Consider the following 16,568-nt stretch of genomic DNA (forward strand, 5'->3'; position numbering starts at 1 on the left):
CTAGAACCCTCTTTCTGAAGCTTGGTGGGTGCCAAAGGAAGTAATGGTGGGCACCCTGGTTAGGGCTGCCAGCTCCTGGTTGGGAAATAACTAGAGATTGGGGAGGGGGGGTGGAGCCTTAGGAGGGCAGAGTTTGGAGGGGGGACTTCAGTGCCATAGAGTCCAATGGCCAAAGCGGCCATTTTCTCCAGGTGAACGGTTCTCTGTCACCTGGAGATCAGTTGTAATAGAGGGAGATCTCCAGCCATCACCAGCAGGTTGGCAACCCTAACCATGGTGACCACAAGCAGCATGTTGGGGAATCCTGGTCTAAACACTCAAATCCTCTTTAGTGGAGTATGCTGTGGAAGAAGTCGGCACCACAAAAGAGTTCTCTGTTCTGCCCAACAGAACCACAAAGCACCTGCTGGTCACACGCAGTTATTTATTGATTAAACCCATGCTTTTTTCTATAATCATCCTTCACAGGCCTCCAGAGATGTCACCCTGCTTTCTGGAGAGGGGAGCATAGGAGCTACACTATCCAGCTATTCAGCCTGTTAGGCTAGCTGGAGCCATCCCCCAGTCGTGGTGTGTGTGTTCTGTGTGTGTTAAGTGCCGTCAAGTCGCTTCCGACTCATGGCGACCCTATGAATGAAAGTCCTCCAAAATGTCCTCTCTTTGACAGCCTTGCTCAGATCTTGCAAATTGAAGGCTGTGGCTCCTTTATTGAGTCCATCCATCTCTTGTTGGGTCTTCCTCTTTTCCTGCTGCCCTCAACTTTTCCTAGCATGACTGTCTTTTCCAGTGACTCTTGTCGTCTCATGGCGTGACCAAAATACGATAGCTGCAGTTTAGTCATTTTAGCTTCTAGGGTCAGTCCTGGTAATTCCCCCAAATTCAGTGAGGTCTCATGGGTGACTGGGGAATGGCTCTGGCTGTCCTAACAGGCTGAGTAGCTGAATAGTGTAGTTCCTGTGCTCAGGAGTATATTGCCAGGTTAGGCTGGATGAGAAGGAGAGTTCTCTGCTTATGAACTAGAGACAGGTCTCTAAGAGACCTGTGACTAGCCCCTCCCCTCCCCAAACCCCGCCCTCCTCAGGCTCCACCCCAAAAAACCTCCCACCGGTGGAGAAGAGGGACCTGGCCACCCTACCCATCCCCCACCAGTAGGGTTGCCAACCTCCAGGTAATAACAACAATCAGCACGTAGTCTCCAATGTAAAAATGAGACTATTACAAGCAACGTTCCAACAGGAATTGTAATCTTCAGAATAAGGTAAGTGAACAATACTGTTTCTCCACAGCAATACAAGTAAATCAAATCAATAACAATGTACAACTTAAATAAACAACCTAATTATATTCCCCATGAGGGGTGTGGATCAGTCCAAAGTATGCAGGAATAATATTTCAAAGTCCAAATTCCTTATGGTTCTATCAACATAAATATGGTTACTTCACCCAAATAAATCCAAACAAAATGCAGAAGAGATAGCACTCCAATGGCTGCTGACAATGTGATGGCAGAAGACAGCAATTGGCAGAAGACAGCAAGACGATACCCCAGGTTGGTATTCGTTTCGCATATACGTTGCTTCTTCAGTTGTGTATAAACTCCAAGGTGAATTACCTCTGTAAAATAATGCAAGTACATACACATAGTCTGAGTACATACATAAAATATTCCATGAAGTCATTTTCTTAGTTATATCTTACCATATGTCTTATGCTTTCAGACCTCAGCAAGGTTCTGAGACTTTAGTTGCTATGTGTATGTACTCTCCGTTGTAATTGGGAGATTATGAAGAGCAATGGAATTAGTCTTGAAAGAGTCTGTTCATATTATTGTTATTATGCCTACCTCCATGGGCTCTGGACAGATTCTATTCATATAATCACAATCCACTGTTAAAATATATATATAAATAACATACATATGTTATTTCCCTTTGAGAAAACTATGAAAAGAATTGCCCAATATATCCAATTAAATAGATCCAAAAGGTGTCAGGAGGAAACAGTGCTTTGCATGTTTGTTCTTCAGGATTCCCAGGCAGTCCCGAGAGAAAAATTAAAAAGAAAAATGAGGCCTCAGCTACTTACCAGAAGTTCTGAAAATAGAGTTCCTGACAATTCTACCCGGAAATGACAGGGGTAGCTCTAGCAATCACCAGAAACCCTATGTTAAAATTGCCATAGAGTTTCTGGTGATTGTTAGAGCTACCCTTGTCATTTCTGAGTAGACTCATCAGAAACTCTATGGTCAGAACTTTGTGTGAGTACCCAAGTCCTTTGTTTTTAATATTTTCCCCCAGGATAATCATGCCCCCCTTTGCCCCCAGTTTCTGCCCACAGATCAGCTGAGTACCGGTGGGCAAGGGCTGGAGTTGGCTGGAGGTCTCCCACCAAAAGCAGACAAATGGGAACACTTAAAAAAAAACCCTACGGTAGGCCTCCTTGAGTCTATTAACTGGGGCCACTAATGAGAAGGCCATGCTCTGCCCATGGGGTTGCCAACCTTCAGGTACAAGCTGGATATTTCCTGCTATTACAACGGATTTCCAGCCGATAGAGATCAGTTCGCCTGGAGAAAATGGCTGCTTTGGTCATTGGACTCTATGGCATTGAAGTCCCTTCCCTCCCCAAACCCCGCCCTCTTCAGGCTCCACCCTGAAAACCTCCCACTGGTGGCGAAGAGGGACCTGGTAACTCTACCTAACAAACAGTCTCCCCAGATGAGGGTGGGATAGGGTTGCCTACCTCCAGGTAATAGCAGGAGATCTCCTGTTATTACAACTGAACTCCAGCCAATATAGATCAGTTCACCTGGAGAAAATGGCCTCTTTGGCAATTGGACTCTATGGCACTGAATTCCCTCCCCACCCCCAAATCTCACCATCCTCAGGCTCTGCCCCAAAAACCTCCTGCTGGGGGTGAAGAGCGTCATCTGCATTCTGCACTTCTCTATGGTATCTATAAGATATGGGATGTACAGAGGCGCAGAAACTGGACTGTATGCTATCACTCCACTCAGCAAAGTTTGAGAGCCAGCGTGGTGTAGTGGTTAAGAGCAGTGGTTTGGAGCAGTGGACTCTGATCTGGGGTTTGATTCTCCACTCCTCTGCATGAGCAGCGGAGGCTGATCTGGCTAACGGGATTTGTTTCCCCGCTCCTCCACATGAAGCCAGATGAGTGACCTTGGGCTAGTCACAGCTCTCCCAGCCTCACCTGCCTTACAGGGTGTCTGTTGTGGGGAAGGAAAGGCGATTGTAAGCCGGGTTGATTCTCCCTTAAGCGGGAAAGAAAGTTGGCATATAAAAACCAACTCTTCTTCTTCTTCCTTCAACCTAAGTGTCTCTTCTTGTAGCAGAAGAAGCCACACCACTTGGGAGAAGTCTCCTTACACTTGAACAATGCCTCCACCGTTGTCGAGCAGAGTGATAGGATACAAGCCACTATAATTCAAACAGCTTTTATTTAACAACACATATATCTGTTCCAAAAACTGCTGCGCTGTGCAGATTGACAGCTGCCTCGTCAGATCCTCAATCCCTTCTCCCCCGTCCTCCCATCTGTTATCTATGTCCTTCTAGCATCTTTCACCAGGGTGAGTAATGGGAAAGTCACCAAAGAACAGGCATCTGGCTACTTCGCCGCCCTTGGCTTTCAAGTACTTTGCCCTTCTTGGAACTGCCTGTCCTGGCTTAGACAGAGAGCCCTGTTGTCAGCCGTCATCGTATTGCCGTATTTAAACCGGAAGTCTCTTTTAAATGCCAGCTGGATCTGTGGGGGGGTTTGTTTCCAAGTCCATTTGCTGGTCAGGGCATTCCCCCTTCACCCTCTTCCTACTTACTCATAGCATAATGCGTATAAAAATAGGGAACTCGATTGCATAAGGAGCTTTTATCTTAGACGGGGGAGTGTTTTGAATAGCGACAGCTGAGCTCCTCTCTGCTAGATTCGGAATCGGCTCAGTATTAATGAGCTCCCTCAGTGAGCAATGAAAGAAATCTCATCTGTTGTGTCTTTTTTTGAGAGCTGTCTTCTGGCTCCTAACACGTGCTGATGGTGCTGCTGCGCGCACGCGTCATGTGTGTCCCATGGACACATGAACACCCAAAGCTGCCTTCGACTGAATCAGACCCTTGGTCCGTCAAAGTCAGTATTGTCTACCCAGACCGGCAGCGGCTCTCGAGGGTCTCAGGTGGAGGTCTTTCATATCACCCACTTGCCTGGTCCCTTTAACTGGAGATGCCGGGGATTGAACCTGGGACCTTCTGCATGCCAAGCAGATGCTCTACCACTGAGCCACAGCCCCTGTATGTGTAAAGTTCCATCAAGTCGCAGCCGATTTATGGCAACCCACAAGGGTTTTCCAGACAAGAGACTGAGAGAGGTGGTTTGCCATTGCCTGCCTCTGCATAGCGACCCTGGTATGTGAGCCAGCGTGGTGTAGTGGTTAAGACAGGTGGACTCTAATCTGGAGAACTGTGTTTGATTCTCCACTCCTCCACATGAGCGGTGGACTCTAATCTGAAGAAGAAAAAGAATTGGTTTTTATATGCCGACTTTCTCTACCACTTAAGGGAGAATCAAGGCTTACAACTGCCTTCCCTTTCCCTCCCCACAACAGACACCCTGTGAGGTAGGTGGGGCTGAGAGAGCTCTAACAGAGCTGTAACTTGCCCAAGGTCACCCAGCTGGCTTCATGTGGAAGAGTGGGGAGACAAATCCAGTTCACCAGATTAGCCTCCACCGCTCAAACCCGGTTTTCCAGATCAGTCTCCCGTGCTCCAAACCACCGCTCTGGGTTGGTTTCTCCGCTCCTCCACATGAAGCCAGCTGGGTGACCTTGGACTAGTCATAGTTCTCTCCAAACTCTCTCAGCCCCACGTACCTCGCAGGGTGTCTGTTTAGGGGAGAGGAAGGGAAGGTTGTAAGCTGGTTTGAGACTCCTTTCAGTAGAGAAAATCAGGTTATAAAAACCAGCTCTTCTTCTTCTTCTTCTTCTATTCCTTGGTGGTCTCTCATCCAAGAACTAGCCAGGACTGACCCTGCTTAGCTTTTGAGATCTGATGAGATCAAGCTAGCCTGGGCTATCCAGGTCAGGGCACTGTCAGATTGTTCCCTGGTAAATTGTAATTTGTGTTCGTCTGCTCTGCACCCACCCCCATTGCTCCAGCTGTGGCAGGTTGCCATTTGGAAATTCAGCTGCCCCCCCTCCCATAAACATACATCAGGGTTTTGGATCTAGACGAGGAAGGTCTAGATGAGAATCAATCCAAGTTGAGAAGATGCTCCATGTAGAAGAGTTTCTTGGTCAGGTCACCTGGTCATGGAGTTCACCACAATCAACACAAACTTCATCAAGCAGTTAACATTAAAGAGGTTCTGAACATGCATCAAAACAGCTGAGTTGGGAAAGTTGACTGTACGCCCACATAACCTCACTTAACCTTTCAAACCAGAGAAGAAATTCTCAGGGAAATGGCTCTTGATTTGTAATACAGCCAAGCACGAGCTGGACACAATTGAATACTAAGCCATGAAATTATGAACTGGGGTGACTACACTCATTTCTAAAGCTGAAGAAGAAGAAGAGTTGGTTTTTATATGCTGATTTTCTCTGTCTTTTAAGGAGAATCAAACCAGCTTACAATCACCTTCCCTTCCTCTCCCCACAAAAGGCACCTTGTGAGGCAGGTGGGGCTGAGAGAGTTCGGAGAGAACTCTCCCACAGTCACCCAGCTGGCTCCATGTGTAAGAGTCGGGACACCAACCTGATCCACCAGATTAGAGTCCGCCACTCATGTGGAGGAGGGGGGAATCAAATCTGGTTCTCCAGATTAGAGTCCACCGCTCTTTACCACTACACCACACTGGCATGAACCTACCTGACATGGAATCAGACCGGTGGTCTGTCGAAGTCAGTACTGTCTACTCTGGTTGGCAGCAGCTCTGCAGGCTCTCTTAGGCAGAAGTCCTTCTCATCACCTCCTACTTGATCTCTTTAACTGGAGATGCTGGGGGTTGAACCTGGGACCTTCTGCGTGCCAAGTAGATGCACTACCACTGAGCCAGAGTCCCTCCTCAAATGTTTGTGTTCATTCCTGTGGTTGTTTCATTTTCTTCTTCTAGAAATTGGAACAACACTGTTCATCTTCATAGCTTCTCTGCAGTCCCACCATGGGAACTGCGTATGCACAGCGACTCGCCTGTGCATGCACAGTTCCCATGTGAGCCTGCACAGAAGACCACTCGATGAACAACGGTTACAGTAAACACTGTTTTTCACAAACAAAGGACTTCCGCGATGATATTGAAAGGCTCTGTCCTTGTCTGAATAAAGCTCTGTCCATTGGTGCAGTCAATCAACCCTTAAAACACCCCACCCGGGCCTTTGTATAGGGACCTTGCAAATCCAGCAATGTGGTTAGGGTCTGTTCTCTTCTACTCTATAAACTCCACAAAGTACAATTATAAAAAGACAATGTGAGTCCTGGACTTTGGTTGTTAATGTCCTGCTTTCCATTTTATTTGATGTGCACGTTATGTGCTCTTTATATGCAATTGGTGCAAAGACGACGTTTAATAAGGGCATACATTCAGTGGGGAAAACGGCGCACTGAATCAGAAAACAGCACAAATAAGTTCAGTTTGCAACTGGGAGAAACAACATCAAAATGAGGGTTTTTTTGAGAATCAGTGGGGATGGAGAATTCAGAAGCATCCCTAGTAAAAGTGCTTCCTAGATGCAAGGGACAGGAGGATGACAAAAAAAGTGGAGAATTATAAAGTTAGTTTGATGTGGCTTTATAAGGTATTGGAATGCCAAACTAGTAACCCCTTCCTGTTACCACGAGTAGGTTTGCCAGGTCCCTCTTTGCCACCAGTGGGAGGTTTTTGGGGTGGAGCCTAGGGAGGGCGGGGTTTGGGGAGGAAAGGGACTTCAATGCTATAGAGTCCAATTGCCACAGCGGCCGTTTTCTCCAGGGGAACTGATCTCTAAAGGCTGGAAATCACTTGTAATAGCAGGAGATCTCCAGCTAGTACCTGGAGGTTGGCATCCTTAACCATGGGGTTTATAAGTTTGGGCATGTAACATCTGTTGATGTTAAATCTGTTCATCACAACCAAAGGATAGGCTGGTTTGTTGGAGAAAAAGCATAATAGGAGGCATATGGGAGATGGTACTTCTTTTAGAAGTGTTAGCTCCCTTGTTGTCTTTGTCCTCTACTTCCCTTGACTGGCAGCAAAGTAAAAAAAACAAAAAATTTTATATTTTAGAGTTGAAGCCAATTACTGAGCCTTTCGGGAGAAATGTTTGCCTGGCGCTGAGCAAATGAGAATTCAGACGTAGCTGTTTAGGGCTGCCTTGCAGGGTTTACTTTGGAAGGGTGTAACCTTCCTGACCACCAATGCCCACGTAGGGTTTTTTGCTGCTAGACTTGTAAATAATTTGGCATTGGCTGTGGGTTTTCAGTATGGCTTCTCACACAAACAATCCCCACAGTTCTGGTTTGAGGGAAGCAACGATGCTAATTATGCTTGCCTCCGCAACGTGAGCAGGCAAAAGTTTCACAGCAGTCAGACAAAAATTTTGGCAGATCAGACAATCATGGGTTGAAAGAACCTGAGATGTTATCCTTGCAGATGCCTTACTGACTTGGTAGGAAGCTTGTAAGGGTGTCTGCTTCTGTTTTCATAATTTGGAAAGCTTTGAGAGGCTGTTTTGGGAAATTGGAAGTTAACTCTCTCCCCTCCCCATATCATTAGGGAATCACTATTATCATCCGGGAATCACCATTAGGGTTGCCAGCCTCCAGGTACTAGCTGGAGATCTCCTGGTATTAAAGCTCATCTCCAGCCGATAGAGATCAGTTCCCCTGGATAAAATGGCTGCTTTGGCCATTGGACTCTATGGCATTGAAGTCCCTCCTCTCCCCAAACCCCGCCCTCCTCAGGCTCCACCCCAAAAACCTTCCACCGGTGGTGAAGAGGGACCTGGCAACCCTAATTTCTATGCATCTGAAATAGTTTGTGTGTGTGTGTAAAGTGCTGTCAAGTTGCAACCGGTTCATGGCAACCCGAGCAAGAGGCTTTCAAGGCAACTGAGAAGCAGAGATGGCTGGCCATTGCCTTTCTCTGCAGTGTTTTCCTTGGTGGTCTCCCATTCCAGTACCAACCCTGCTTAGCTTCTGAGATCTGATGAGATCATGCCGCCTTCCCTCCAAATAGTACTAGCAGAACTATCTTTTACCCTGCTTTTTGATCCGTAGGAGCTATATAGCAACGTAACATCCCCAAATTGTAATAAAATAATGTAATGTCATTCCAAAACAGAAAGCAAAAGTGTTTCTAAATGTAACAACCATAGGGTTGCCAGCTCTGGGTTGGGAAATACCTGGAGATTTTGGGGGTGGAGCCTGAGGAAAGCAAGGTTTGGAGAGGGAGGGTCTTCCATTTCATATGGTTCAATTGCTAAAGCAGCCCCACCCTCCTCAGGCTCTGCCCCCAAAATCTCCAGGTATTTTCCAAACTGAAGCTGGCAAACCAAGCCAGGGATCCTGGAGATTTTTTGTCTTCCTCTGGGCATGGAGCAGGGGGTCACTGGGGGTGTGGGGAGAAGATAGTTATGAATTTCCTGCATTGTGGGGGGGGGGTTGGACTAGATGACTCTGGAGGTCCCTTCCAACTCTATGTTTCTATGGTTCTGTGAGTCTCCCAGATCCTGGTCTGATACTCTAACCACTGTACTGTGCTGCGCAATGCACCATCAGTTCAGAACCCGTTCTCGTGACTGCACCTCCTCTCCTCTTGTTTCATCTGTAGTTCCAGCTGCAGTCATTGCTCATCGTGTGCAGCAGTTTGTGGGCTGAAGAAGACCGATGTTGTGAGGTCCCGGCACTGGTAAGTCTGCAAAGGCAGCAGGTTTTTGTTTGGTTTAGTTATTTTCTGGCATGGTCATTTAAGAAACATCTAAATCATGAACATATCACAGTTTTCTAGATTTTCATTGTCACAGCAACAATTACAGTTACATCAAAGAAAAATAAAAGAAGAAGAAGAGTTGGTTTTTATATGCTGACTTTCTCTACCATGTAAGGGAGAAATGACATAGAAACATCAGTTTGTGGAAAATTGGAAACCATTTATGGACTTTTTGCGCAATATGGAAAAGAATGAATTGATGATTTGTGGGTTTGAAGAGTAGAAGAATAAGAATGTAGGTATGATAGAGAAAAGTTTGATTTTTTAGTTGTAAGAAATTTTTTAAAAAAATCTGTATAGCTAGAGAACAGGCTGTAATTTCTTAATTAGATTTATATTCGATGAAAATGAAAATGGAAGTATCTTTTTGTGACATGAAGCCATGACACAGCAACAATTACAATTACATCAAAGAAAAATAAAATAATTGGATTAACTTCATGGAAGATAAATCTGCGGAGGAGGAGGAGAAGAAGAAGAGTTGGTTTTTATATGCCGACTTTCTCTACCACTTAAGGAAGAATCAAACCGGCTTACAATCACCTCCCCTCCCCACAACAGACACCCCATGAGGTAGGTGGGGCTGAGAGAGCTCTAAGAGAACTGTGACTAGTCCAAAGTCACCCAGCTGGCTTCACGTGGAGGAGTGGGGAAACCAACCCGGTTCACTAGATTAAAGTCCACTGCTCCAAATTACCACTCTTAACCACTGCACCACGCTGGCACACATGATATGCATATGATATAATCAACAATGATATAATCAACAATATATGATGACAGAAACAATTATGAGCAGTAAATTGTGATGTAATAATTAACATTAAATGGTGATTGTCATAATATTATATCTTAACATAAATCGTGAGATACCTTATACAATTCTTGATATGAATAGGTTTTTTAAAAGCTTACAATGGTGATTACTATTATAAATTTCTAAAAAATACTTCCCAAATAATCCCCCCACTTTCTTTTGCCTGTTTCAGAGGGATGAAGAGGACTGTCCTAGCTTGCTTCCTTCCTGCACCTGTACATCAGGGATTCCAGGTGTCCCGGGACCTCCAGGGCCTCCAGTGAGTTGGGCTTTCCTTCCAGTATTTCCAGAAAAGCTGTGAGCAAGTGGGAAATTTGAGGCGTGAACAAATGAAGCTGCCTTGTACTGAATCAGACCCTTGTGTCATCAGAGTCAGTATTGTCTACTCAGACTGGCAACAGCTCTCCAGGTCTCAGGTGGGGGTCTTTCACATCACCTCTTACTTGATCCTTTTAACTGGAGATGCCGGGGATTGAACCTGGGACCTTCTGCATGCCAGCCAAAAGCTATACCACTGAACCCCTCCCTTCTTCACTATTTATTTTAAAAAGCAATGAAAAAAGCATCTGAATAAGGTTGTGTAAAAAAAAATTACAGTAAATTTCGGGTTTGGGTTTATTGGGCCCGATTTTCAATCTCTACACCAGGAATCTCTGACCTTTTGGACACCTTTAGACTTTTGAGAGGGGGTGGTGAGCGTCACCCAAAAATGGCTGATGCAGGAGGTGGAGTTATCTATATTTTGGTTGGATGCATGGTCCAATCACTGGGAGGACAGCAAGACCGGAGAAGGAGGATGTGCCCCTGAACACTTATCTCCCCTTCTGCAACAGCCTGCCTCCCTGGATTCTGCAACTAGAACAGAGTTCCTCAACATGGCGTCCACATCACTGTGATACTATTGCTGGTGCCCAGCGGTCCCACCCAGTTTCTGAAAACTTCAGGGGAAATCTGACAGATGCCATGATGCCCATGATGCACCATGTTGTGGAGCCCTGCTCTACAACAGACAACCAGTTCTTCACCTAATGGTATCCCCATCTTGGTGATATCAATGGGAGGCCACCAAGAATGGAATTGTAGCCTTTCTGAATGGCCCGTATACTATTCACCCAGTTGGAACAGCTACAATTCCAGCAATGCAGCTGAAGAGGTACAAATCCTGAATGAATAAAGGCAGCCAGCCCACGTTTTGCTAACGAACTCCCTTCAAACAAAACGTGTCCTAGATACATCCTGGTTAAAATTTATGGGAACGATCTATACCGCAATCACCTTGGCTCAGCATTGCCTAATCCACATCGATGACTGCATGGATTATAAAATCAATGCATTCCTGCAGCGGCCGAACACGTTTGCAGATTAATTTGCTCCTGGATCTAGTGACTTAGGGAATGCTGAAATAAGTGGGGTCCAGATGGATTTGTGCCCTTCCCCCACAAGTGTGTGGGGGCCCCCCATTGCAGCTGGGATAGCCGCGCAGCAAATCTACGAGAATTAACTTGTTTTTTTATTCCATCCGCTTTCGCCGCAGGTTGCCGGGAATGCAGAGTAGGCTGTTAGGCCGAGTCAGAAGCACTCTGAGAAATGAGAATGGGGCCCATTATGAAAATCAGATGTTTTCCCATTGTATGTCCATGTTCACCTTTCACAGAGTTCCCTGTGTTTAACTTACATGGGGTATGGCGGATAAGGTACATTTAGATGGAGTGCTATTCCACCAGCGGGAACTGTGATTTTGGCAGGTGGCTGACGGCAGGAATTCTGGCTTGTTGCCAAGGTCAGGTTTAATCAGATTGCAGTGTGTGTGTGGGGAGGGTGCTTTATGTAGTTTTGATCTCTCAGAGAGCCAGCGTGGTGTAGTGGTTAAGAGGGGCAGACTCTGATCTGGAGAACCGGGTTGGATTCCCCACTCCTCCACATGCAGCCTGCTAGGTGACCTTGGGCCAGTCACAGTTCTCTCCAAACTCAGCCCCACCTACCTCACAAGGTGTCTGTTGTGAGGAGAGGAAGAGAAGGCAATTGTAAGCCAGTTTGATTGCCTCTAAAAGAGAAAATCGGCATATAAAAACCAACTCTTTTTTTTCTTCAAGAGCATGGTATAGCCTGATCTCATCAGATCTCAGAAGCTAAGCAGGGCCGGTACTTGGATGGGAGACCACCAAGTAAGGCTTTGTAGAGGAAGGCAATGGCAAACCATCCCTGCTTCTCACTTGCCTTGAAAGCCCCTTGCTGGGGTCGTCATACATCAGTTGTGACTTGGCGGCACTTATGTATGTAACAACACAGGGGAACCCCACTTCACGGTCCATCTTGACGTTGGCTGGGCAGATCCTTCCAGGAAGCCCACAAGCAGGATGTGAAAACAAGAACCTGACGTGGGAGCAAGTGGATTAGCAGGTCTCCAGGACACACCACCAGATCTCTTGCTTTATAGAAAACAGTGTTGTTTACGTAATTTACACTTCTCTTCCACTACTACTTCCCAACCTCACCAACACAGAGTTACATAAGCTTATATACATTCCCAGCACCTGATCCCAATTAGGCCACCTGTAGACCTGGCCACAGTATTACATCACCTTACTGCTTTAAACTGGTTAGATTCAGTTCACCTGGGACCATGCAAGGTTATTGCTCCCTCTTGCAACAGCTTAGATGTCCCAGATCTGACAGCTACCTGTCAGCTTTCTCTGTCAGATTATTACGATTAACTTGATACTCTGACAGAACCACCCCCTCATGTCTGGCCTCTGGTATTCAGAGGGTCACATGAACACATGAAGCTGCCTTATACTGAATCAGACCCTTGGTCATCAAAGTCAGTATTGTCTACTCAGACTGGCAGCGGCTCTTCCACTAGAGACTGCCATTTCTTCATCCAAGCTAACAGTATTTGACAGAATATAAATGTATTGAAAGAGCCAGCATGGTGTAGTGGTTAAGAACAGCAGATTCAAATGTGGAGAACCAGGTTTGATTCCCCACTCCTCCACATGAAGCCTGCTGGGTAACCTTGGCAGTCCCAGTTCTCTCAGAACTCTCTCAGCGCAGGCAGAGGCAGGCAATGGCAAACCATGAAATGAAGTTTCAGAATGAAACACGTTGGCAGTGGGTTGGACTAGATGACCCCGGTGGTCCCCTCCAACTATGAGATTAAATAGTTTGCTGCAACCTACAGAGCTGGCTCTAGGCTTTTGGCTGATCTGGGGCAAGGCCTCCTTAGAGGCCCCCCCCAAAGGATAGGGGCAGGGACTATTGCTGCTCATGGGGCTTTTACCAATGCCCAGTTGCACCCCCTGAGATCCTGATTTAAGGGTCAACCACTTTTATTAGCTGCCCTTGAAACATTTGTGGGGAGAAACCTAAGAGGGCTACACAATTTAAGAGTGCATTCGAGGACCTGCTTACTCGAACTTTACAAGTATAAGGAAAAATAGCATATCATTTCTGATGTACAACGTTTATTTATTTATTTCCTCACATTTATATCCCGCCCTCGTTCCCGGCAAGCCGGGCTCAGAGCGGGTTACAACATTTATTATAAAAACCATAGATTAAAACATATTTTAAATCACACTTCTCAGCAATGAGTAAAACAAGATGGCAACATTAAAATTCAAGAAATAGAGCCACTGAAAAAACCAGGCCAGGCAGTGACCTCCAACCTAAGTTGGGGGAGAGGATGGGGAAGCCAGCAATGATGGTATTGGAAAAGTCATGTCTGCCCTCATTCGTAAACCTGGTGGAACAGCTCCGTTTTGCAGGCCCTGCAGAACTCAAGTAGGTTGTTGTGAATGTGGAGTGGTTTTAAGGAAGTCCAATTCCTCTAGGTCCTAGATTCCGGATATAGTGCAGACCACTGGCTTAGATGGCTTTGGATGGATTTAAAAATTGGATTAAATTCATGGAAGATTAATCTGCCAAAGGTGAGGAGGAGAGTTGGTTTTTATATGCCAACTTTCTTTTACCACTTAAGGAAGAATCAAACCGGCTTACAATCACCTTCTCTTCCCCTCCCTACAATAGACAACCTGCGAGGTCGGAGAGAGCGTGACTAGCCCAAGGTCACCCAGCTGGCTTCATGTGGACAAGTGGAGAAACAAATCCAGTTCACCAGATTATCATCTGCTGCTCATGTGGAGGAGTGGGGAATCCAGCCCAGTTCTCCAGATCAGAGTCCACTGCTCCAAACCACTGCTCTTAACCACTATACCACACTGGCTCTCATGATAGCTAAATGAACCATGATATCTAACCTCTGAATACCAGGTGCTGGTGACATCTTATTTCTTTCATGCCCTCCTTATGGATTTCCCAGAATCTTGGCTCACCATTATCAGAAACAGGATACTAGTCGAGATGGATCCTTGGTCTAACCCAGCAGGGCGCTTCATATATAGGAACTAAGCGTGGTGATTCTTTGCTTCTCCTGCAGGGCAGTCCTGGAAGGAGAGGACCGCAGGGGGAACAAGGAGAGCCAGGCCCCAAGGTAAGTGGTGTTGCATCCAAGTCCTTGTGTGACTGTGTAAGGTGAGGAAAAGGCATCTTGAAAGCCATTTAGGCTACACAGTGACTCCAACTCTCATGCACTGCACCAGAACTGTCTCTCTGAACATCTTCAAACATCACTAAGTCAACCCAGTTCATGTTGAAAAAGCACAAGTGTTTCATGCAGTTAGTGCATGAAATAAGTGTTTCATGCAGACTCAACAGGGAGGTTTTTCCTGGACTGTACTATTTCAAGCCATGGGTGAGAGAATTACTTGTATGAATATTCCATTTTAAAAGTTTTATATACAAGACTAGCATGTAGGTTTCCCACAAATCCCCTGCAACCCAAAGCCAGAGATTCATGAGGTGGGCCATAGTAATGTTATGGAGGGAAACAGACTGGTAGTGTCACATTAAATAGAAGAAAAAGAAGAGGTTTTTTATACCCTGCTTTTTATACCCTGCTCAAAGTGGCATACAATCGCCTTCCCTTCCTCTCCCCACAACAGACAACTTGTGAGGTAGGTGGGGCTGAGAGAGCTGTAAGAGAGCTGTGACTAGCCCAAGGTCACCCATCTGGCTGCGTGGGGAGGAGTGGGGAAACCAACCCTGTTCACCAGATTAGAGTCTGCTGCTCATGTAGAGGGGTGGGGAATCAAACCCGGTTCTCCAGATTAGAGTCCACCACTCCAAACCACCGCTCTTAACCACTACACCACACTGAAGAGCAGAGAATGAGACCAAGGGAAGTAAGAAGACAAGGAAGAATCAGTTTTAAAGGGTAGCTGTATTGGTCTGCAGAAGAACAGCTAGATTTGAGTCTGGGAGGACCTTAGAGACAAACAAGGGCTGTTTCCCCATGGTCACTGCTCCGGAGCTTCATTTTGATTATGCATGCCTTTCCCCACCATCAGAGGTCGCCTCATTTTCCCCGCACATTTCCATGCTTTTGGCCCGTGTTTTCCGGATTCTCGCTAAAACAGCTTCCGGAAAATGCGGGCAAAATGCACAGAAATGTACCGGGACAGCGAGGCGACCTCTTACGGTTGGGAAAGGCACGCATAAACAAAACAAAGCGCCGGAGCAGTAGTTGGGGTGACTGCGGGGAAACAACCCTGCATAAACGGCCAACATTTTCGGGGTATGAGCTTTCAAGAGTCAAACCTCCCTTGATCAGAAAGAGTCAGTATAGCTTGGTAGAGGGCAAGGGAATGTTAATGGAAGGGACTATCCACTTGAAATTGATTGATATGTCAGAGAAGTGGAGAACTTCTATGATCAGACTCAGCCTATACAGGAATACAAAGTCTTTTTCCTACAAGCTCTTTCAAGGCAATCAGATGAGATGCCATTGTACTTGGATTTTGCATTCTTTCTTACGTCCACGCTGAATTTTTGTTTCTCCAAAACGCGAGTGCGACATCCGGAGAAGTGAGCTGGCTTTTCTGTTGTAAATCGGCACACAAAACGGGACGCCGATCTTGAACGGCAGCCGCTAAAAGCCCTGGAAAATGTTGCAATCCATCATTGTGTCTCAAGTGTCTTTGTTCCATCCTTTCACATGCTAAAGAGTGATTGACGCAGTCAAAGGGAGATGCTGCACATGTCGCTTTCTTGGCTTCCTGTCCAAAAACAGACCAAACAATCATTGCAGCCTTTTAACAGAGCTCCTCCAAAGGGGGCGTGGGAGGGAACGGGGTTGTCACAATAAATCCATCAAGCACAGACATTCTGGAAAAGAATACGTAAGCTCAATCTACCAATCTTTGTCTCGTATCACATTTTTATCCCATCCTTCCTACAAGGCTTCTCTGTTTATCTGTTTTATCCTCACAATGATCCTGCAAGGTAGGTTAGGCGGAGAGAGTGCATGGATGGTCCAAGGTCATCCAACAAACTTTTGTGGCACAGCAGGGGATTTCTCCATGGTCATGGTTCAGATAGCCACTGGGGCACATCATTTATGTATTTATATTTTTATTCCGCTTTGCAGATAACAGTTAGCTCCTTGCGAGACAGACAGAAATCAGAATCGAATTTTAAAACAAAGGGCAGAAACACATGGAAGGTTTTGGATGTGAGGGTGATCTGGCTGCGACATCTGTCACCCCACTGATTGCCAGGGTTGATTTGGCTGATCTGGCTGGCTAGGCGGGTGACCCCTACCTCCCTCACTTCTCCATGTGCGTCCCTCCTGAAGCTGCAAGCTCGATGGAAAAGGACGACCATCCCAGATAGAAGGAGTGTACCGTTCTTCGGTCAAGGGTACATGGTAACTGCACTC

General features: G+C 46.1%; 1 protein-coding gene across 1 annotated transcript in view; it reads left to right on the plus strand.

The window, feature by feature from the left end:
• Positions 1-16,568, plus strand: part of COL20A1 (collagen type XX alpha 1 chain) — a 156,446-nt gene that overhangs the window by 105,697 nt on the left and 34,181 nt on the right. Inside the window, exons 26-28 of the mRNA XM_056844904.1 lie at positions 8,815-8,892; positions 9,963-10,049; positions 14,229-14,282. Coding sequence (XP_056700882.1) covers positions 8,815-8,892; positions 9,963-10,049; positions 14,229-14,282 — 219 coding nt within the window. The remainder of the gene's footprint in view (positions 1-8,814; positions 8,893-9,962; positions 10,050-14,228; positions 14,283-16,568) is intronic.

This window comes from Euleptes europaea, chromosome 2 (assembly GCF_029931775.1).
Source record: "Euleptes europaea isolate rEulEur1 chromosome 2, rEulEur1.hap1, whole genome shotgun sequence".
Lineage (NCBI taxonomy): Eukaryota > Metazoa > Chordata > Lepidosauria > Squamata > Sphaerodactylidae > Euleptes > Euleptes europaea.